The 24709-nt window shown below is 41.2% G+C and overlaps 1 protein-coding gene across 1 annotated transcript in view; it reads left to right on the forward strand.

Annotated features, from left to right (window-relative positions):
- kiz (kizuna centrosomal protein) overlaps positions 1-24437 on the forward strand; it is a 35019-nt gene extending 10582 nt beyond the window's left edge. Inside the window, exons 10-15 of the mRNA XM_086127986.1 lie at positions 6610-6769; positions 7180-7242; positions 8188-8289; positions 8787-8844; positions 20860-20906; positions 24272-24437. Of these exons, the coding sequence (XP_085984112.1) occupies positions 6610-6769; positions 7180-7242; positions 8188-8289; positions 8787-8844; positions 20860-20906; positions 24272-24375 (534 nt within the window). The 3' untranslated portion in view covers positions 24376-24437. The remainder of the gene's footprint in view (positions 1-6609; positions 6770-7179; positions 7243-8187; positions 8290-8786; positions 8845-20859; positions 20907-24271) is intronic.
- The last annotated feature ends 272 nt before the right edge of the window (positions 24438-24709 follow it).

Below are 24709 nucleotides of genomic sequence, written 5' to 3' on the forward strand. Positions count from 1 at the left end.
GTCATTTGAAAAGATGACACCGGACCTGCACAGGAATGAAGGAAATGAGCCAGGTCGTCGGTATTAACACTATAGGCAAAAGCCACAAAGTGGTAGTTAGTTAGTGAGTTAGTTCACATATTTCAAAGTTGTACAAACCTCTCTGGAAACATTTCATATGTGATGAACAATTGCTTTTCGCTCAGTTAAAACTCAGGACTCTAACGTGAAAATAAACAAAGAACATTACTGATAAATGACAAATATTTCATACCATATTAATATACTTTTAACATTGAGCCATTCCTCTTAGGCTGCACGGATGCCTATATGCATGCTTTGAGAATCTCTCATTACTCCAAGCAGAGATCCTAGTGCAAAACATGGACTGAGAAGAGTTTGAGTCGCATCGCAGTTTTGCTATTTAATATATATGAATGAGGTGCAAAATATTAATTTTAACAGTAGACAGCAATGCAAAACCGCGTTTGAATATTTTCTCGTAAGAGTGGGGAAAATAAACTATATCCTCTATCTTTGCACAGACGTCCGCTTTTCTCATGCAGCCTGCGTGCATCCTTGAACCACAAATTGCAGATAAAAATTCAGAACTCTGGACAGTTTCATTTGTCCACTGCGATTTGTGTGTAATTTAATTGGTCAGATGTGACAAGACTTGGGGTAAATTTATTGACAGCTTGAAGATGGTAAGTAAAATTTCATGAAAAAAGCACGTTACATTAAAAGCCACAAGTTTCAAATTGTGGCAAGAAAGTTGGGGACTTGCACTATATACATACACACACACACACACACACACACACACACACACACACTCTTACACACACACATCTATTAGCAAAGTCTTTAAAAAAAACAGGTTGGACAAAAATGATGGTGTTTCCTCAAATAAGCATCACAGGTGTCTTCAAACATTGTTTGTCTATTCAGAGGCCAGTCATCACTGCTCTCTGGTGACATAATGTATAGCACTATGAACATCGACCAGAGGAAGCAGAAAATATTTTTCCCTGCATGCGTAGGCACTCTTATTCACACTCAGTCCGCTGGTGCTGCAGCACACTGTTGAATTGTTCTAATCATTTTCTTGGATATACAGTGTTCCCTCACTTATTGCAGTTAATGGGGACCAGGACCCTGCCGTGATAAGAGCAGAGATGAAAGTCCTCCGGATTTTCCCGGAATTCCGGGTTTTTCATATTTTTATGAAAATCTCTCCGGAGAATTGAGGAAAAATTGCCTCAAATTAATCCGGATATTAGTTGACAACATTGAACGTAGACGCGTTTGAAATCGTTGTTTTGCTTTCACGAGCATATCCATGTTGACACGAGCACTAGTAACAGTAGAGATTTTCGTCTCTTTATAAACACACTTGCTAAACCCCGGTGCAATGAATAAAAGACACCGTGGACAAGACAGTTGTCGTAAAAAATATATTTGGACAAAAAATGTCGTCTCGGCTAGCTTAGCTTAGCTGTTGTCGTGTGTGACGTTGGGTGTGTGACGTCGGGTGTGTGACGTCGTTGCGTCGGCGCTGATTGGTTGAAAGCAAAAGACGCGCTTGCGTACATGTTCGCGCTGAAGCACGCACAGCAGAGAGCAGCGGACTATCGACTGCTGAGGCTCGCTTAGCTTGAGTGGCGTCGCCACAACAGTAACACCCTCGCCTCGCATTCTCATGGCCTCGCCATATTTCGGAGATTTCGAAATTTTGGCAACAACGGAAGCCACAAAAGGTGCACATGTGCACACAAAAGGAAGATTAATCATTGAATGTCGAGTATTTGAATAGCGTTTTGTGTAAACTAATTCATGCGTGATCGGCCAGGTGTGTGTGCGTGCGTGTGTGTACATATATATATATATACTGTATATATATATATGTGTATATATATATATTTTTTTCCCAGAATTTTCAGAAAAGTCCACTTTGATCTCTGTAAGAGAAAAACTGCGATGAAGCGTTGGCTCCACCCCCCCCCCCCCTCAGGAATTTTTGTGTGTATGTGGGTACCAGCATGTTTAAAATGTGTAAACAGTACATGTGCGAAAATACCCCCTACTGTGAAAAAATCTTAATGCATTAAAGCCATTCCCGCTTTTCTGCTTCTCCCTACAATGAAAAGCCCCCCTGTTGCAAAATATGAAATCCTTTTCTCCACCCTTGCCTCGCATTGAGGTTCACTACAACGAAAACAAGCCTACCACAAAAGTCTAATCCAACCTCAGCCTGCCACAGCCACCGCTACTGCTTAGCTCGGAAACGGTAACAGCAGCCCAACTCGGGAACAACCTCCAAGCAGTGTTGGGCTTGCCTTTGGGCTACGAACAGATCACAGTCGACAGCCGACAACTGGGTCTACAGGTACCCGGGTCGCTGCGGCTTTAGGAGCTGCTTTGGGACCCAGTTGGATGTTGCTCAACAGCAACAGCAGCCCAACTCGGGAATGACCTCCAAACGGTGTTGGGCGTGCCTTTGGGCGATGAACAGTTCCCAGTCAACAGCCGACAACTGGGTCTGCAGGTACCCGTGTCGATGCGGCTTTAGGAGCCGCTTTGGGACCCAGTTGGAGGGTGCTCAACAGCAACAACAGCAACAGTAACCACCACACTGACTTACACATGTGCAGTCGTACAGGAAGTATTTGTTAGTGTTAGTTTCAGACACAGCACAAAAGTTGCATTGCTAAAATGGCTACAAAACGGACCTTTGCAGACCAAAGAGTTAAAAAAAGAAAAGCTTTAACGCTTGAAGACAGGATAAAAGTAATAAAAATGAAGATGGAGGAAGCAAAGCAAAAAACATTATGTAAGAAATTGATGAAAGTGAATGCTGATGGTAAATTTTGCAAATTCTTTCCTGTATTTCTTTCTACACTGGCTATATGAAGTGTCAAATAAGATGTTCATACTTATGCACTATTAGAATAAGAATAAAGAGTACACATGTACGTTTTGTGTGTGTGTGTGTGTGTGTGTGTGTGTGTGTGTGTGTGTGTGTGTGTGTGTGTGTGTGTTTACATCTGAGATAAAATTTGCTATAGTGAAAAGTCCCCTGTTGTGAAAAATGTCTTGCTGCAAACATAATGTGGTTGAAGAGGAGTTTCACTGTACTTGACATATTTGAAACAAATTCTACAGCAGTATACGTATCTACCACCACTAATCTTTAATTATAAAATATTATACAGTCATTAACATTCATCAGCATTGCTTTCTGAGAGAGACAAAGAGACTTGTGTTAATCTCACTTTACACTCTGACAGTGTAGCCGCCGTTAGCCTCCAGCTAGCTCCTGGCCAGCTATCCCCTCACAGCCAATATGTTTATGATAAGACAATAAATCGGTATTGATGAGGGGGAGGCGAAGAGAGATGTGCTGCTTTTCTCAGACAAGCCCGATCACCCCCCCCCCCCCTCTCTCTCTCTCTCTCGTGCTCCCTTTCACTTTTACCCCCTCCGCACACATAGCAAACACAACCATGTGACGAGACACTGATCAGAGATTCAAACACGTGACGAGGCACAAGGGAAGGTGCTGGGCCCTGCTGCGAAGATGCACAGCCATTCAGCTCACGGTATAAATCCACTCATGCTGTCATTGGTCGACGTTGCGCTGGGAACCAATCAGAATCAACCAATCATTTGAACATGGCTGGCCAAAACCTCTAAGTCATTCGGCATTTTTTTCTGAATATAGTACAGTGGACGTCCCGGTGGTTAGCACATCAACTTCACAGCGCAGAGGTTGTGGGTTCGATCCTGGCTGCGGCCTCCCTGTGTGGAGTTTTCATGTTCTCCCCGGGCCTGCATGGGTATTCCCAGGGTACTCCGGTTTCCTCCCACATTCTAAAAACAGGCATGGCAGGCTGATTGAACACTCCAAAATTGTCCCTAGGTGTGAGTGAGTTGGTGGTCTCTGTGTGCCCTGCGATTGGCTGGCAACCTGTTCAGGGTGACATCTTCATGGGAAATTCCAATTGTTGGACCTTCCATCTTGAATATTATTAACCTATTGCTCTCTACTGGTGCTGTGCCTGCAGATTTTTAGAATGCTGTTCTTCAACCTTTACTCAACAACCCAACTTTGACCCTCAAGTCTGATGTCTCACATGATCTGAGAATACAGGAACATCTTTATGACTGAAAGTCGCTTATGGTGTAGTGGTGCACTCACCTCACATTTGTGTGGGCAGCATGGGATCAGTTCCCACTCAGTGATGGTGTGAATATGGGTGTGTATGGTTTTTCGTCTCTACATGTGCCCTGTGACTGACTGGCGACGAGTTCAGGGGTTTGTCCGCCTTACGTCCAAAGTCAGCTGGGATAGGCTCCAGCAACCCCCGTGACCCTCTTCAGGATCAGTGGTGTTGAGAATGGATGGATGGATCTTTATTACTAAGCAATCAGGCCATGAAGAACCAAAAGCTTACTTTAACAGCATTGTATGTTCCTGTAAAATTCTAGCATGTACTGTTTGACTTCTGTTGAGAGAAGAAATTTAAAAGCAAACTTTTAAGTGTGGGTTATCAAATACACCTAGCATCAGGGGTCGGTCCCAACAGCTTAAGAAATAACATTTTTGATACTACTTGGAGTTCTATTTGGTTCTGCTTGAGGTTTTCTGCAATCTCTAGTGACATACTAACTCTCCAACCGCCCTAGTGATAGCTATGTGATTTGCATCATTCGAGCTACAGTTGAAGTGGCGGCCGACACAAATAAGGTGGGCCACACAACGTTGCAAATACCTGTGTGTGTGCACGCATACGGAATTTATTTGCGTGTTTAGTGTTGTTGGAAGGGAGCCCTCTTTGTGTCTGGTGTTTGATGCCAAAGCCTGGCTGCCTCCTCCTCAGATTGCTCCACACATTGACCCAGACCAAAGGGAAACCCTGACCCATGTGCAAATAGCGAATTGCACCCTCTGCTTGTCTTCTTTCATTTCATACAGCATATTCAACTGACAAGCACTCTTTGTATGTATTTATTTATATATTTTTCTTAATTTGATATCTTTCCCAAAAGTGAAGCAGTCGGCTGGTCAAGATTCATGGAAGGACCAATTTTTCATGTTAATGGCATTGACTGTTCTCATCATGCACATTCAATTTCCATTGGGCTTTCTTTATGTCAGCCGAAATTTAAAATTTCAACACCACAATTATTAGACTGGATTTTAGTTAGGTTTCATTACACACCTTTTGTCATCGTCCTATTTTTTTTTTAAATCCATTTATTGACTACTACATAAGGATGCATTGTCACGGTCCGTGCATCCAGGTCTGAAACAGCATTAAGTTAGCAAACATTGTTGTTTGTCAAAAGACAAACAACAATTTCCATTAAATGTACCTTTTGTTATCCTATGGAAGTGCTTTTATGTACTGTATACATGTCTGCCTTTGTGAGTGAGTTTTGCACACAACATGACTGAGGTCCATATAGGATGAAGATGTCACTTCAGTACCTTGGACACAATGAGAAGAGGCAAAGAAGGAACCTGTAGAGCCACTTGAAAATATGAACCAACAAACATAAGGGACACTGCCGTACGACTTTACTGTATCTCAGTGCGTAAATGAAAGGCTGAGTAAAAATGTTCCTCTTGTTTTCTCTCTTACTTTATGCACTCCCTCCATTTTTATCCCCCCCCATGTTTGGGCTCTTGCTCCTCTTACAACTGCACAAATGACAGCAACTACAATTTTCCATTCTCTTCTTAGGACACAGCACAGCCACTCTGGAAAACGGGATCCTGTAGCTCGCAGTTACACACTCAAGAAGCTCTTTGAATATTCAAGTGCTAACTGTTGAAATCATTTGTTTAAAATGCCGCGGGTCTGTAACAGCCCTTAGCCCACAGTACATTTAACAAAATCTGAGTAGAGAAGGAACAAAGTCTGATATCAGGGACATGCTGTATCAAGTTTTTTTTTCTCCAGTAACATCAATTACCAAGTGGCAAACCGGTTTGTGGCTCTTCAGAAAATAAGAGAATGTACATTTGTCAATCTCCCCGCTGATAAGAATTTACAATGTACTCTTGGTTCGTCATGGTGGGAATTATCTTGTTCGTTGTCCTTATCCTTGCTCCACATTCGTGTTCATTAAAAAATAGCAAATGGTGATGTCTTTTGATGGCAAAAGAGAAACGGTGGTGAGGAGGGAAATCACTGTGTGCCCTCATGCCCCCAGAGATGATAAAAATCTGATCTGGAGAGGGAGGAAAAGCAGTTTGTCTCACTGCTCTCAGCCAAGAGGGGAGATATGCGAAACGTGTTGCACATTAACACCAGGATGATTGCATTCTTTGGGTGTTTGACTAATCTCACTGATAGGAAGAGGGTGTGTGAATTTTAAAAAATGTGATGGAGTGGGAGAGTGGAAACAAAAGTGAGCAAAATAATCTTTCTGTTTAAACGGGTGAGAGATTTTGGCATTATTTCCTCTTGGTGTTAATTATACACAAACTGCAGCTGCACCTCTGTGCGAGCAGCCGTGGCCCAAGTAAATGAAATGCCTAATCGGACTGAGTTTAATTTAACACTTCCTTAACTGAATGGGAACAATTAATGGTTTGGTTTTAATTTGTGCTGCTCGCAGGCCAAAGTGCTACTGAAGACACAGCTTTCCCGGTCCAGTGAGGAGTGGCCCTCAGCAGATGAGGAGAGTGACTCTACTTGTTCTTCTGGCCCTCCTTCATTCCTAGCTCATGATGGAGATGTGAAGCCTGCCAGTGGGATCCAAAAGCAACAGATCCAAGGTCAGGAAAAGTGATTCAAGTTGGTTTCGCCACAAGTATGTGACGAAAAATAATCACTAAAACATGAGAACTTTGTTTTTTCCCAATTAAAGCAACTTACTATCGGCTTCATACGATGACCTATTCTCCCATTTACTCGTCAGTAAACCTGTCATTTTACTGCAATGTAGATTATTAGTGGAAGTTTTGCTGCTTCTCTATGTTGAAAATTACCTCCGCAGAGCACTAAAAGTTTCCATTTTTTTTTCTGAAAGAAATCAATTTCACCATTGAGCCTTTTATTATGAATCCTTCGCTCCCTGGTTTTCATACAGGTCTTTATTCTATTCAGAGCTAAATAAAGACCTTGCATTCCCATTTCACTCCCCCGCTCCCCGATGCATCTCTCTATGGACTTCCATTCCTTACAGAACTACAAAGTGCTGAGGAGGAGAGCCATGACGAAAGCCCTGTGGAAAGTGTTCCTATTAGAGGTAAAAAGGCATCGCCTGTGTCCCAGTATTCACACTTTCCTTCTGTGGTGGTTTGTTTGCTTCCTACTGCAGTGAATAATGGGCCCTTTTACACAGTGGCGGTGGCAGTATGATCAAGATGAAACCAGGGTCAAAGTCGCACCTGAAGAGCGATGCTAGTTCTCTCTAATTAGCTCATACAAAATACTAGCCATGTTTTCGTCCCAGGCTGAGACATGCTGGAAAACTCAGAATAATGTACTCTGCTTTAATTGTCCGGCTAACAGTGGTTAGTGCAAGAGATCTGTCACAGGTACTCATTATCCATCTAAAAATGGTGTGGCAAGGCGGCTGCACTTGAAGATTACCAGCTGTGAGGGCATCCTGCAGCATTTGGTTTGCCCATCCCTTTGCTGCTCTGAAATGTGAAGTGAGCTGATACTTCCCTCGGTGACCAGATTTCCCACTGAGTGTTTTCATGTGTGAGAACCCCTATGGTGCATAGCCATCAAAATGAGTTCATGTGAGAATTTTATTCATGCAAGATTACTAAATACTCAATACTACAGGGGTGTGGAGAATTTTAATATCCTCTGTATTTTGTGCATCGAAAATTTAATCAGGAATTTTACAAATTTGGAAGTTAGCCATTACCTTCCTGTTAGAGGTTGCAGGGGGGAAAAAAAAAACATGACTGTTGATGTCTGTCTTGTGGGGCCACTGAGATTACTACTTTTTCCTTGAATCAACAGTTAAACTGGTGTATTCGCTGACGCATTCAAGTGAGATTTTAAGACTCGACTCCTGAAGCATGTTGGCTTATCAAATATAGAAACCCGAAAGTAGGAAACCTGGCTTTTAAGCAAATATTTGTGTGTGTGTGTGTGTGTGTGTGTGTGTGTGTGTGTGTGTGTGTGTGTGTGTGTGTGTGTGTGTGTGTGTGTGTGTGTGTGTGTGTCTGAACAGAGACAAAAGCCTATCAGTTACTTAAGCGATTAGCCATGCAAGACGACCTGCCGAGTTCTGAAGAGGCGGTGGAAATGGAGGGAGAGGAGGATGAACCCTCAGGTAAGGAATGTGACCCACAGTAGCAAAGAACTGGGACACTCTGTTTTCATGACAAAATAGTGTGATTTTTGTACCAAAACAAACTCACCATAATTAATCACATCCAAATTTGAAGCAAATTTTAATTTCTTGAAAATCCTTGTGCTTTTTTTCATTAAATTTTTGAAAAATGACCCAGCCTAACCTCTGACCATTTTAGGTGAAAGGGAAAAACGTATGCAATGAATTTACAAATGTATGTGATGCAACAGGACTATTTAAATTATATTGCTCCTCACTGATGCTCAATGGTTCAGTTAAATAATATAGTGCCATGTTTTTGTACACTTCCCTGTTACATATTTGTGAAAGGACTACAACCTGAGCATTGGTGAGCCACTTCTCTACAAACTATCGTCATTGAATTCTGGTGGATTTAATTAAAAGTTTCTAAAGGAAAATTGTATGGAGTATATCCAAATGAAGTTATTGTATCTGCTCTTGTTTGCTCTTTTCAGTAAAAAATGATTGCCCTGAGAGGTCCAATTGCTCCTCACCTCAAGGACCTTATCCTTGGTAAGAACAATAATAATGACAGGTTTTATTTATCACACACTTTACATATGGATAACAAATCTCCATGTGCACAGTACAGCTGTGGGTTTTCAGACCTTAAACCTGAAGAACTTTCTCACAATGGAGAAATTCCCGATTCACAGCAGCAAAATTATGAAAGGGAGAAAATAGAAGACAAAAAGTGTATAAATAACGATAAATATAAAATATACCTGTAAATATAAGCATATTAAAAATGGGTGAGTTGGGGTGAGTCCAGGTTTTCAGGACCTTCTATTCAATAGCCTGACAGCAGTCGGCAGGAACGAGTGGTGGTACCTCTCCTTCTTGCAGCGCGTGTGTATCAGTCTCTGGCTGAAGGAGCTGCCCAGTGCTGTCAGAGTGGCCTGGAGGGAGTGGGAGGGTCTGTCCATCACAGCTTTTAGCTTAGCTAGCATCCACCTGTTGCCCACCTGCAGCCCAGGACATAGCCCTCTTGACCAGTCGGTCCAGTCTCTCTCTGTCCCGGGCTGAGATGCTGCCTGACCAGCAGACTATGCCATCATGAATGGCTGAGGCCACCACAGAGTCATAGAAAGTGTTAAGTTCCCTGTACTGGGATTTCCTGGTTAAAATAAGTTGTGTGAGGCAGAAACAAAAAGCTAGATTTCAAATAAGACAACGATATACTTGTTACCTTTTCGCCCATAGCCCCCCAGCGACGTGTGCGGTGACTTTCTCCATCATTTCCAGGCTTCAGTAGCTCCGTATGTTATTCTGTATTATTTTCTCCCGAGTTACTTGTTAAGTAGTTTGAACTTTGAAGTTAGTTCCACTCCACTGGAACACGTTTCAGCCAGACCTACAGTATGTTCCAAGCACACTCTATCAGACAAACAAGGACTTATTTTGGTATTTTGTGACTTCATTTCAATAGCTTTGCCATTAGCATGGTTTCCCGTTTCTCTCCACATCCTCCCTTCATCTTTGTGATAACTCCATTTACATAAGTAGAGATATTTTTTTTTTGCTGCCATTGAGGAGATGGTTCATGGCGAACTTTTGCCTTTCGTTCTCCAGACTCTTCTCGTTAGTAGTGGAGGCTTTGCAAAACGGTGTGCAACAAGTTTTGCACACAGTGCGGTGATGCAGACTTAGTATTAAGGTATTTCCGTTACACTGAGCAGTGCGCATGAAAGGGGAGACGGCGACGTGATCAACATGCATTCCCGTGATTGAACATTATGGTCCAAGTGTCTACTTTCGGGCAAATTCACACCTGATATTCAATATACTGTATTTACTGTGCACCACCTAAAGTCAATTTGCCTTATAATCCGATGCTCCCTGTACATGGATCAATATACTGATTTCTTGGACATTGTATTTTAGATGTTCTGTAAAGCGCTTTGTTACAGCTGCAGCAGTTGTGAAAGCGCTATATAAATAAAGCTGTATTGTATTGTATTCCCTTTAGCATAGCGCCATCTAGTGGATGCAAACGCAACCTCATCCACTATTGTAGCTTCTATTCTATGCACCTTTATATATACCTTTATATGAAAACAATTTTAAAATAAGCCATTCACTGAAAGTGCGCCTTATACTTCGAAGCGCCTTACAGTGCGGAAAATACGGTACCTACGTCTTTGCTCTTGTGGCCGTCGAGTTAGTATCACCATTTGTTCACTCGGCAGTCATTTCCATTACGGCTGTTTTAATTTAGTCTTTAACTTTGCAGCTTCCACTGGCTTGTTTTGTTGCGAGAGCAATGTTGCTTGTCTAGCTCGGCAGTAATAAGATGGTAAACATGGTCAGGCCTTGTGGCTGATTCAAAGTTTTGCTGAATGTCTTCGTCCCCCCCAAAATGCTCAGAAGAGCCTGCACCTCTTCTTCTCCTCACCTTTCCATTCGCTTTTTTACCATTCTTAAATATTTCGACAAGAGAAGCTAGCACAACTGGTGAATACTGTACACGAGCAGTTAGTAGTTGGCACACTCCTAAGTTCAACCAACCAATCAGCGTCCGTCAGCACAGCCTACCCCCTACGGCCAAAGCGTTCCAGGTCAGTACAATAAATATTCCCATCCCCGGAATTCTATGAAAAGGAATATCCTTCACCCGTAATAAAAACCAATGCGTTAACATTTTGACTACGATATTACGTGTCACCGGAACTTACGTAAGCGGAAATTCCACTAGCCGTAACCCGGATGGAGGCGTAATGCCGCGGGAGCTTAAATACACGCAACACCCACCCAATGCGACAGAAAAGACACGACGCTGAGACAAGTTTTCACTTCGCGTTTTTCGATCATCAGATTCGAAACGACGACGTGTAAGTGAGTTTTTATTGCCCTGCGTTTTACTGTAATTGTAAATGATTTTAACTTTATTCACTTACGTCCTGCAGAACGGGGCACTAGCTTAAAAGCAGCACCCACTCGACACTACCGAAGAAACGTGTTTGCTTCGCCGTTTTCATTCATCAGATTCGAAACGAAGACGTGTAAGTGACTTTTTATTGGCGTGCGTTTTACTGTAATTGCGAAAGATTTTAACTTCATTCACTTACGTCATGTAGATCATGGCATCGAAACGTAGAAGAACTGTAATGACCGGAGCGGAGCGAGTGAAATGCATCCGTTTGAGCGAGGCTGGACACAAAGTTAAAAACATCCAGCAGACACTTGGAGTCGGAAAGACGCAAATCTACGAAACTTTAAAAAAAACAAGGCATCAATTCAACTCCTGATGACAAGCCACCATCCAGCAAGGAAGCAATGCAAATGGCAATAAAAATCCTTCAGTATGCACAAGAATTACCAGACATCGGTGATCAACGGGACAGTTACTTGCAACTAGCAAGAAAACTGTATGACACGCAGGCAAACATTGTCATAAACCAAAGAATGCATCCAACAAAACAATCCAAAATACAAATGTTTTTCCCAAGACAGAAAAAGAATCAACATTAAAATACTGTATGTATTTTACTGTTGTGATTTTTTTGGATACACCTGTATTGCAGTTGTTGTTATATAAACAGTTTTTGGACAGTATATATTTGTATTTTATTGATTGTGTTGTTACACATGCATTTTGTCAACATACTTGCAGGTTCATAAAGGACATGTACCATGCTCATTTCCCAAATAAGGAATTTCCGTTATCAGGACAAATTGGACAGCGCAAACACATGTCCGTACTAGAGAATATTTACTGTACTGTACCTGAAGACCCGAGTGTCTTGTCAGAACTAAGGATGACCATAATGCAACCCCTCGGACCAGGTATCCTTTTTGTGTGCAGACAAAGGGATAACACAAACTACCAGGCTACATAGGGAAGTTCTGGAATTGGTTCCTGCAGTCTTAAAGCCACTATTGTTGTTATTCAACAGACCACAGGAAATGGGCCACCAGACACCCAAGTGGCTGATGTAAATTTGCATGGCCACTCTAATAATTCCCTGTTCATTTCCATAAGATCAAGGGGCATCACCCATTAACTTGCTCACAAAGACAAAAGGCACCTGAAGCCCCCCCCCCCCCCCCCCACTGTGTTGATAGGTTCAAAACTCATTTTAGAAATCCAAACCAAAACAAAATGCTAAATGTGTGCCACAATGTCACTGCCTTTGGGCTAGCTGTAAGAAACAAACTGTTTATCAAGAAGAAGGATGAAGGGCAACTACTTTCAAGATGTGTTGACAAAGACGAGCATCCTTTCATTTTTCACCATTGAATGCATTGAAGCCGCTGAAATCAGAGCCCTAAGTGGACTGGTTCAAGAACATTTAATGATAAACAGCCGCATAGAAGATAACGGCATTGTGCTTACATTTGAATATCAACACAACTTCATCAAATCTGCAATTGACTACCAGGTCCTCAGAGCACCTCTTCGCCACAAAACCCATTTGGGCTCATGTAATGGCTGCATAAACGTTATGAGGAATAATCTTCTCTGATTTCATGTGATTACTGGGCAGCACGTTGATCTGAGGGCTGAAGGCTGTATGTCGCCGGCCTGGCAAGCAGGCGCTGCAGTCTGCCTATTAGCCCAGGAAAGGGCTAATGGGCTGACTCTATTGTGGTCCTCATATAGCTGCCGATGCCTGCCTCTGCCAGCCACAGTGTGTGGACCATCCTCTTTAATAAACATGAGCCAATTTCAGACCCAGACCCTCTCAGATGTTGCCTGTCTCCATGTCATTAATTTGCATTGGAAGCCCAAAATACATGTGACTACACACAACTCGCAGAACAACAACAAAAAAGGCATTGTACAAAACTGTAGTGATTTGGATTATAGACATAAATTCACTGATTAAATGGTGATTCATCCATGTTGATCTTTCTATGGTCAGCAGCAATGCTAATAAGTGCTATAGTAACCCTAAATTCACCTTTTGGTCACAAGTTTTCTTTTCTCATCTTCTCCTGGATGTCAGTTTCAAGCGGCCCACTTATTACGGTCACTTCTTGCACTTAAATGCACCCACAAGTGGTCCAGAAGCCTTGCACTCAATCAGAAGCATAACACTGCAGGATGCTCTGCCAGCTTCTCTCTGTTTCACTTTGTCACACTTTGCCCTTTTTCCATCTCTTTGCCCCTTTTACTCCTTCCTTCAGCATTTTTTTTCCTCTTTGCTAACTCCCTCCCTCTCTACATTATTTGTTTAATTTTTTTTTGTCAGTGAGCTGATGAGCGACATCAATAAGCGGATGAAGCTGGACTCCAAATACAAAAATGTCCTCCCCTGTGTTGTCTTAGACAATAATTATGATTTGTCTGTTAAGCTTAGACTACAGCAGAGGGGATTGTAGTTTAAAGCAGAGGCTTTAGTGCAAAAAAATTCATTTATAACTCATTGTGAGGCTCCTCATTATGTGTGGGCCTGATTCATTAAGTAATTGGTTTGCAGTTGTTTACATGAGTATTAAGGCCTTCTATTCAGGGCCTTTGAGAGATACAATGTGCAAATGTTGCATGTTATGAATGCAGAATGAGAGGCGGGGGGCCAGTCCCATTGGCCAAACACTGCACTTGGATGAAAAGCGAGAGAAAAGCACTGGGTGCTGCTTTGCATAGCAATGACCGAAGCCTTAATAAGCTTTACAGATTAAATACATGCAGTCTATAGAAGATGCAAAGAGATACTCTTAACACATTTATGTGTGCTCATTTCACTATTATGGGGTTTGAGAGAATAGTCTTTTTACATAAAATGTGTGTATTGTATTATAACTGCTAGGGAAGCAACTGATCTGCAACCTTTATTCAGGATTTGCCCATTACAAATCTTTTGCTGTTTTTTTGAATGCTGAAGTAAAATCACTTTGTGGTTGAGTGGGAATGAAAGGAATAATGCATGAAGGAGTGAGTCTTAATAAGCAGCTGCACTCCATGTAAAGACCACTTGTTCCCCTTTGTATGCAAGTGCATGCCACTGCTTCCTCTAGTGCAAAGAAACATTGTGCTCCTTTCTCCCATGGACATTTCAGAGACTACACCGTCCTTATTTTTATTTAGCAATTTGAAATACCTTTTTATTTTTTTTTATTTCACCCGTTTTTTAATCGTCAGTAGATGACCACACACACTCACACATAAGGAAAAGATCCTCTCACCATCAGCCGGTGTTATTGTTGTGCCTAGTGCCTGCTTGACAAAAACCTTGACACAACAATTAGTGGTTTACAGCTTTGCCACGGACAACAGGATGTGCTCAAGCATTCGACCTCAAATCACTCAGTGTCAAAATCAGAAGCGCTCTCTTTCTCTTGTGGGTAGGCGATGTGTGGATCTCTGACGACTCGCTGGGAGGAGGGAAGGATGGGAGAGCCAAGAGAAAGGAACGGAGGGAAGGGGAGGTCCACAGATAGAGAGGGAGGAAAAACAGAATTTGGTTTCCGATTTCAAGAGGGCAACAACATGTTACCTGCTTGCTTTGCACTAAAGAAAAAATAATAATTTAAAATGAGTTTTACATGACTAAAATATATTCTTCCATCCCTGGCCAGCTCTGTTCAGTATAAAAGAATATTCTTTGTTTTGTTTTGTTTTTTTAAACCAATCTAAAACACGACAAACAGTAAGTGAAGATGTAAGTCTTTAGATTTTAAATTGATCATTTTTTTAAATGTTGCATTTATTCATACTAGTACTCAAAAGTGTGATATGAAGCCTCTCACAATATAATCACCAGTCACATACTGTATTTGAATACACTTACACAATATAATGAGAACCAATGCAGGCGCTCAGCAGAAAAAAAATCAACCTTCAGAAATTCTGAACAATATTGTTAATGTCCTGTAAATAAAACATTGACAGTCTCCTTAAAAAACACATTTAAAATACAATCATTGTATGATATGTGGGTGGCCCAATGGCATTAGCATGGCAGCCTCGCAGCGCAGAGGTGCAGGGTTCAATTCCGGCTCTGGCCTTTCTGTGTGGAGTTTGCATGTTTTCCCCGTGCCTGCGTGGGTTTTCTCCGGGTACTTCGGTTTGATTGAACACTTCAGATTTGTATTAAATTGTCCCTCGGTGTGATTGAGCACTACGTGTGCCCTATGATTGGCTGGCAACCAGTTCAGGGTGTGCCCCACCTACTGCCCAAAGACAGCTGGGATAGGCTCCAGCACGCCTGCGACCCTTGAGAGAATAGGCGGTTTAGAAAATGGGTGAGAGGATGGATATATTTTATGCACATTTTGCAGCTTCATTGGAATCTTGGTATGTCGTCTTCTTATTTTTAATACACTTTTTCCTGTTTTATCTCCTTAGATTGTGCAGGTGCAGTATAATGTGAATGGTTAGTGTTTTTGCGTGGTGGCTTTGTACGCTGGGGAAAATTGTCCTTTTGTTATTTATCATTATATTTTACCGCTGGTCACACTAGCAGTCAAGCACTGTCACAGGTTGTCCCCGCTGGACTGCCTGCCACTATCCAAAAGACTGTTGTGATCACAGCTGCTTCCACTCACTTGTAGTACAAACCCATTGCCAGCAGAGTGCACTCACATGTTAGAGTGTGCCCACTCATGGTGCACTCACAGTTGCCTCTTGTTGTTTGCCCCCACGAAGGGTGACATCCTCCTGCCATTCAGGCCCGCTAGAGTACATCCAAGCTTAGCCTAAACATTGTTTGTGCGGGGGTCACAGCTGGGATGGGTGTAGGAGTTGATGGGAATGATGAGGTGATGGGGCTACCTTTACCTTTAGACAAGCTCCGCTGTGCAAAAGTGCTGTTGAGCTATTAACATTTGTGTGTGGGTGGCAAGAGCTTTAAAAAAAATGGAACTACGGTAAACAAAAGCATTTTTTTCTGTCACTCAGTCTGGATTTGCAAGCGATTATTAAATGCTATATAAGCATTATTTTTGCCAAACCTTATGTTTTCTAATGCATTACAGTATATTCAATTGATCATAGCATAGCTCTTAGACTATTTTTGATGTTATTTATTAGCGACACAAGTGGAATAAATTGTGGGTACCTTTGTGTTAACGAAAGAAAGAAACCTAGGGTGGTCACAGGAATAACTTGAATCAGACAAAAGTAATGATGAAGGAAACTGTCATGAAAGTTAATTAACGAAAATCAGACATTGCTTTTGAGTTGTTGTTCATTGGAAATCAGAACTGGTCAAAAATCATGTTACCCCTCGAAACGATGAAAATAATTTGACCATATAGAGACATGCTCAACTTCTGTGTTAGAATCACAGGTGTCTTCAAACTTGTAATTGGTCAGTCGGCCTATTTAATGGGTGATACTTAGCTACTGTGCTGTTTGGTGACATGATGTGTGCCACACTAAACATGGACCAAATGAAGCAAAGGGAAGTTACATTAAGATAAAGGCTATTAGACCATCTCTAAAAACGGTATCTTCCTGTGCCCCACTGTTGCCCATATTAAGAAAGTCAAGATCCACGGGATCATAACCAACGTCCCAGCATGCAGGAAGAAAATAGAGACTGATTATATGAATGGTTGTAAAAGAGCCCAAGAACGAACCTGAAGCAGAAATTGAAAGTCAAAGTCAAATCAGTGTCATATTTGTTTGAGCCAGAGTGGACAAGGAAGAAATCACTGCTGAAAATAAAGAATAAAAAGCCGAAACGGAAATACGTCAAAGCTTCTGGGGCAATACCCTGGCAGAGTTGGCAAAACAGAAACTTTTGTGCAAGACATATCAGCTGCAGAACTCTGTCCCAATTGTGAAACATGAAGGAGGCCTGGTTATGTTCTGGAGGCGACTTTGCTTCCACTAGTATCGGGTGTCTTGAATCTGTGCACTGTCCAATGAAATCTCAAGACTATCAAGGTATTCCACTGTCTGAATGTCACTGACCAGTGTCAGAAGGTCACAGGTCATGCGTATTTCAACAGAGTAATCTGAACCACAATTCAAAAGCAATGTCTCATTTTATTTAGTTACGTTACTTGTTTTTTTTTTTTATTATTTTATTTTACTTGTGTCATGTTCACTTTAATCCTGTGAACACAATAGGTTTTTCTTTCAGAATCGGATGGGTACTAGCATATTTTCTCTGGAAGTATAGTGTACTGTATCTGGAAAGTATGACGTTTGCTTTTTCAACATTTTGTTGTTACAGCCTCATTTCAAAATGGAATAAATTCATGGAATTAAATTAATTCATTCTTGTCCTTAAAATTCTCCACACCGCACCGCACAGTAAGTTTTTTTGTTAAACATTCTTTGCCATTTTGAAAAAATAAATAAATCATCAAATATTCGCAGCCTTTGCTCAATACATTGTTCATGCTTGTTTGGTAGGAAACACAACCTCAAGACTTTTTGAATATGCCACAAGCTTGACACATGGCTATCTTTGGGCAGTTTCACACTTTCCTCTTTGAAGCACCTCTCAAGCTCCATCAGGTTGAATGGGAGCGTCGGTGCACAGCCATTTTCAGATCTCTCCAGAGATGTTCGGATTCAAGTCTGGGCTCTGGCTGGGTCACTCAAGGACATGAACAGAGTTGTCCTGAAGGCAGTCCTTCATTGTTTTGGCTGTGTGCTGAGAGTCGTTGTCCTGTTTGAAGTTAAACCTTCGCCCAGTCTGAGGTCCTGGGCATTCTGAAGCAGGTTTTCACCCAGTCTCTGTACTTTGCTGCATTCATCTTTCCACCAATCCCGACTAATGTTCCAGTTCCTACTGCTGAAAAACATACCCATAGCATGATGCTACCGCCACCATGGTTCATTGTCGGTGTGGTTTTGGTCATGTGATGAGTAGTTTCCTCCAAACACAATGTCTGGCATTCACACCAAAGAATTCAGTCTTTGTCTTATCAGACCAGAGATTTTTATTTCTCATGGTCTGAGTGTTCGTAAGGTACCTTTTGGCAAACTCCGGGCAGGTTGCTATGTGCCTTGCACTAAAGATTAGTTTCTCTCTGTCTGGCCACTCCACCATTCTGGCCTGCTTAGTTGAGTGCTGCAGAGATGGTTGTCCTTCTGGAACAATATATATTTTTCTCATGTATGAGTTTTGAAGTCTTGGACATGATTGGACAGTTCTGTTTGGTGGGATAGAGTTGTCAACGGTTCGTTTACTCATTCAGACTGGATATCTAACTTCAGAATGAGCAAGGAAACATTCGGATATGTGTGCGCTAAGCTTCGCCCATCCCTCTCACGTGTAACGACTGCCATGCGAATGCTGATCTGCGTTGAAAAACGGGTCGTGATCACCCAATGAAAACTGGCTACCAACGCGTGCTACAGGACAATAGAACAATAGGCACTGACCTGCAACTCCAACTTTGTACTTTGCATAAATGTGCAAATTATTCGATACATTTATTTCCAACAGTCATTCATCTTCATTCAATATCGTGTGTCCCCCTCGTTATAAAATGTGTGTCTGCTGTCCAACCTTTGGACGTATCTGTGTGTTGAAAATGTTGCCAAACACCTTTTGCGTTTTTCTAAGCAAAACTAACTACTACCAATCAAGACACGCGTGTAAAATTAAAGAAGCCTTCCTTTAATCTTTTTGCATTTGCTCCGACCGAGCCTTTTGCACATTCATGTACCGAGGCATAAAATGAACAGTATGGAAACTTTGCCCATTTGGCAGACACAGATGATCCTCCAGATTTATTTTGTGTCCCCACTGAATTTTGCGCCCATTTGTGTTTCTTTTAAGTTAGTTATTCAATACAAGTGTGCACGAGCGTAAGTAGATGATAACCTCAGGTAATAGACATCATTGAAACCCTGTTAAACACATTTAAAATGGGAATGCAAATGATTTGTTGGGAGTACACATGGCTGTGTCTTGTTTTAGAAAGCAGCAATATACTGTACACTGTATTTTGGAAGCAAAGAACTGCAATGTAGTCAATGTAATTCTCGGTGTCCGGCTGACTGTGCCTAAATTAACTGAGGCGAAGAAGATGAGGTGAAAAGATGGTAGTGAGTGAGAAGATGACAATCTAAGTGGTCATTGGTTTGAATTGATACATATGATAAGAAAAAAATTATTTGTCCCACACTGGGGAAATTTGCCTTTTGCAATGGAGGAACATCTGAATGGTTGAAAACTGAAGAAGCACACAAATATGCAATATGGATGACAAACGTGCGCTAACTTGGGAGATAGAGGGTAGATTGAGGATACTAATGGTATCTGTGATGATGTAAATTTGAAGGGGAGGCCTTTTAAAGTGGAACCGGGGCCTTAATTGCATATGCATTGAGTTAGATCAAAGCTGTTTCGAAGGGCACACATTTACATAGTGATATCAGCAAAGCTATGGGAACCTGGCAACCCTGCCTTTGGATTGTTTTTCAGTGGAGGACCTTGTAGAAGTCATTTTTGCGCATTTTCGACAGGAGCAGCCAAGTTCTCCTTGTTTATTGTTCAAGTTTAACCAGTAATCTTATCTCTATGACACATAGTTGCCAACCTACAGAAATTCCCTTCCACAAAATTATGCATTTCCATTTCCACCCCGATAACGTTCACATTTCAAAGTCCCTATTTCACGTAACTCATTTTCCATTTGCCGATTTTGCTGACCACAAACACCTTTATAAAGTAAACTTCATTATAACGACCAATTTTTTCTCACAAAATAGTGGAAAGGCCTTCGTTACTAGGGACACTGGAAAGCTAATTTCGGTACTGATCGACTCGCACTTTGTTGTAATTCTGGAGGCACGGCGCACATGGTCTAAAAACATGTCTGGTAAATAGAAGCATATCTCGCTGTCTGTGAAGGCTAAAATTGTCTCTCACATTCACTCAGCCGAGACTACGAATTGGCAAAGTCGACGATTTCGCATACTGGCAACAAAATCATGGCAGAGTCCGAGGCCAACTGATTGAAAGCTTTTCATTTGCTGCCTGAACGTTTTCAGAGATGAAATAGGAACAGACAGGTGTTTGTTTCATGTCTAATAAAATATATATTTTTTCATACTGTATACATGTATTTGTAATTGACATGTTTATACATCGTAGTTGGTGACATTTTATCAACAAACTACCGTTATAACGTACATTTTGTCCCTCGAGGTGTGTTGTAATGAGGTTTGACTCTAAGTGTATGTGTGAGATATATATATATATGTATATGAGGTCTCCAAGATACAAACGCAATGAGTTCTGAGAGGCTGTTTGTAAGCCGAATTGTTCATAAGTAACAATGAGTTAATTCTGGTATTAACTATTGCCCCAGATTATGTTCTTTTGGGAAAGTGTTTCTCCCGTTTGAATAACTGATATCAATCTCGAAAACAGGTGTCAAACCTGTGGTATACTTTGCCCTTATGTATACCTTGGCACCCCAACTTCATTTTTGTGGTGATGTACAACCAGAATAGTCATAAAAACCTCACTGTCTTTTTTGCAAATACGTGTTACAGTTTAGAAATCCAGTGTGAGACAGTGTTACAATTCCCACTCTTACACTCTGTCATTTCAAAGCAACTTTCCATCACTACAACAAGACAAAATCTGATCATTGCTTTTGTGTTTGTAGGAAAGACAAGGTGAACCGCAAGATTTATTCTGCTCTGCAGTCAAAAGGTTAGTAGCGTATTGAAAACCGCATAGCTCACTTGAAAACGTTTGTAGTATACATATTAAAATGAATGGCTTTTATGTATTATTTATTTACCAAACACCACCTACAATGGATTACATGCTGGATCAGGGGTGTGACCCAATGAACTACAACAACTCTAAACGCAGAAGATGGATCTTATTGTTAGAATTTTCCTTCCAATGAGGATTATGTTTAGCATTGCAATTATTAATCTCTTTGATCATGCTATCTCTCTATCTCTGTATCTATCTATCTATCTATATATATATATATATATATATATATATACACACACACACACACACACACACAAAATTGAAAAACCATCATAAAAATTCCCTTTTCATTACAAATTCAATGGAAGTTTTTTTTTTTTTTTTAATTTGTGTGTATGTTTCTCTGTTCGGCTAGAATAATTAGGAGCAAAGTAGAGTGCACGGTTCTCACACTTACAAAGGAAGGATACAAATACAGTCTTGTTCACATGTGTGTGTTCCACTTGGCCACTCTCTGCACTTGAGTGTGACACGGATGAACCCTCTGTGAAGACTTTGTCAAAAGTGGTTAATTGTGTAGGACAGGCAAATAGAGACAAAGACATTTAATATATTTCTGTGAATTTAAGTTTGTGTGAAAAAAGTGAAAATTTCTTTCCAAGCAGCTGTATGCTTTTTGAGAACTTGTCAGCCAGAAATCGACCTTCAAACTAAATCCCTTTGAGAGAACTTGTAAACCAGAATTAGACCTCGAAGGTAAAGCCCTTTTACTGAAAAAGTAAAATGTACATAATACTTTTCCACAATCATGAATCAGAAACATTATCGGCCTGATTTTTGGTAAGCTCCTACATTTCTGATTAAATGAAACCATCTTGAAGTAATCATTCCCCGAACCTTCACTCATTTTTGAATGGGCCAAGATTGCCATCATTGGGATATTAGTTTTCATGCCCTCATTACTGCTAACTCTATGTACACCCATGTGATTTCATGTGATCTCATACAAGAGCTACAGTATATCAACAAGCCTGCCTTTAGACAACACTCATTTGTATTTGCACGGTCACAGACATCCAGTGATCCATGCATTCTCTCTTGCATTGAGGGTCGCGGGGGTGTTTGAGTTTATCGCAGCCGACTATGAGCGAAAGGTGGACAACACCTTGAAGTGGGCGGTCAAGAGACATGTTCGTTTTCATTATTGCAGTGTAAATCTGCTCAGCATCATTGGCCTACACTGTATGAAGAGTAATTCAGAATCACCTGCCACGCACTGTGCAGGTCCCATGCCTGGATAATGGGTGGCTTGTGTCGGGAAATGCATCCATCTAAAAACTGTGCCAAACAAATCATGCAAGTCACTCACCGTGGCGACCCCGATGGGACAATTTGAAATTAAGTTAACCACCTACTGAAATGCTCTCATAGACTCAAGTGAAACACTCTTAATGGCTTGCACTTGTGAAAGGCTGTCTCACACGCACGACCGAATTGTGTATTTGAGTACATGACAGGATTTCAGTAAAACGTTTGAAAGGATTTTATAGTTATAGTTATATTTCATCCATTTTCTAATCTGCTTACTCTGAACAGGGTCACGTTAGCTTGATGGAGCCTATCCCAGCTGTCTTCGGGCAGTAGGCGGGCACAGAACTGGTTGCCAGCCAATCGCAAGGCACACATAGACATACAACCATTCATGCTCACAATCAGACCTAGGGACAATTTAGAGTGTTCCATGAACCTGCCATGCATGTTTTTGGAATGTGGGGGGAAACCGGAGTTCCTGGAGAAAACCCACACAGGCATGCCGAGAACATGCAAACTCCATACACACAGGAAGGCCGGAGCCGGAATCGAACCCTGCACCTCTGCACTGTAAGATATTAAAACACACTGCAGAAATAAAACGTAGCTTACTAAAATTACTTACAGTGCAAGAAAAAAAAATAATAATATTAATTTAGAAAATGCTTTAAAAGAGCTAAATCCGCATCAGGGGAAGCATAGTTTTTGACTGGAAAGCATTCACACACATGGGTCGAACTTCATACTCAAAACAAATGACGAGAGGCTGTCATTGATGCAGTGGGCTCCTTGACCGGGTGGGTGGGTGCCAGAGTGGCAGCGTATCTCGGCCTCGCTGCCAAGCAGACGCGCTGGGGCAGAAGCGGGCGGCGCTCATGGGCGGAAAAAGCCATCCACCCAAAGGCCAGCTACTCCCCGAGAAGGACAAAAAAATGTTGGGGGAATTCCACCCGACAGCAACGATGCATAAAATAATTAATGAATATTATATTACATGCCTTTGTCCACACCGGGTACTCCAGGGGCGTCAAACTCATTTTTGGCACAGGCCACCTTTTAATGACTGTTTCACTTGGAGGGCCGTTATGACTGAAACTATGTAAAGCAATCAAAAATAATGTTTTATTCAATTATTGTCTGAGTAACTGTAATGAGGAGTTTAGTAACAAGAAAATGCTTCGAATATATCTCTTATTTATTACATATGAGAATTTTAAATTTTGGTAGACATTTTAGAAAGGATCATGGAAGTTGACATGTTTGAGCTGCTCTCACGGGCCACATAAAATGATGTGGTGGGCCAGATCTGGCCCCTGGCCCTTGAGTTTGACACCTGTGGGCTACACAGAGAATTTGGTGTCCAGTTCTGTTGCCGACATTTACAGTAAGTCACAGAGGTTTCGATTATGGCGATGAAAAAGGGGCATTAGCGGGATTGAAAATGATTCCAGTTTCATTTTTCTGAGAAATAAAATACATAAAGTAAGCTCGACTGTGAAAAATGGACCATTTTGACCTTTGTTTCATTCGGTCCTTTTAATCTTCTCTGACAGCATAAAAATGCCTGTGCATTATTTTTGTAAAAGGAATAGATGTAAAAGATTTTTTTTTTTTGTCACCATTTTAACTCAAATGATATATTGAATTGTTCAGGTAAAACCTAATCCTGTGTCTTGTGATTATATATTGTACCTTTATCTGGTGGAATGGATGGCCAACTGGTGTCATGATTCATCTTATTTCTTCTTGAGCAGAAATTCATTCACCTTCCAGCCTTCAACATGAAATACACTTTGAGCTCATTTGAATGCAGCCACAGTACGACATATTTATTCATAACATTGCTCGTCAAGGTAAATTGCATTTATATATACAAGACTGGCTAAAATAGAATGCACTGAAATTTTATTTGTGCTATTTCAAGGTTTGCTTTAGTTATCATTTCATATATCATTCAAATTCTTGAATGCCTCTGACGTGTGGTGTCATATTTTTACTTACTTATTTATTTATTTATTTATTTTTACTGCCTGTTGTAGACCTCTGGGAGGAGTCAGATGGCACAAACTCTGAGATCGAAGCAGCCTTGCGCCCCCAAACTTTCGACACAAACGACGACAACAAGGATGACTTCTATGACTGATGCTTACCCGGTGATGTGTTCTTCAAAGTTCTACGTTTCAATAAAAGGGCTTGTTCACACAGCTTGGTTAATGTTATTTTCCACTCGGACTACTAATATCGTATTCTGCATTGTAAATTTGGTACAATTGTCATAAAAACCAATAAAGTCGGCAACTCTCACGCTGCATGTGAAGAGTTGCCCAATGCTGTGCTGTTAACCCTGCTTCAGTCTCTTTATGTGAACAACTCTCCCGGCTCATAATAGCAGCTCGAAATAGATTAAACTGATCTTTTAAAGCGATTTGTTTGCACTGGATTGAAAATCATCCATTTTGAATGCCGCAAGCATCTCC

This window comes from Hippocampus guttulatus, chromosome 13, assembly GCF_054856545.1.
Source record: "Hippocampus guttulatus isolate MCC_2025c chromosome 13, RoL_Hgut_1.0, whole genome shotgun sequence".
Taxonomy (NCBI): domain Eukaryota; kingdom Metazoa; phylum Chordata; class Actinopteri; order Syngnathiformes; family Syngnathidae; genus Hippocampus; species Hippocampus guttulatus.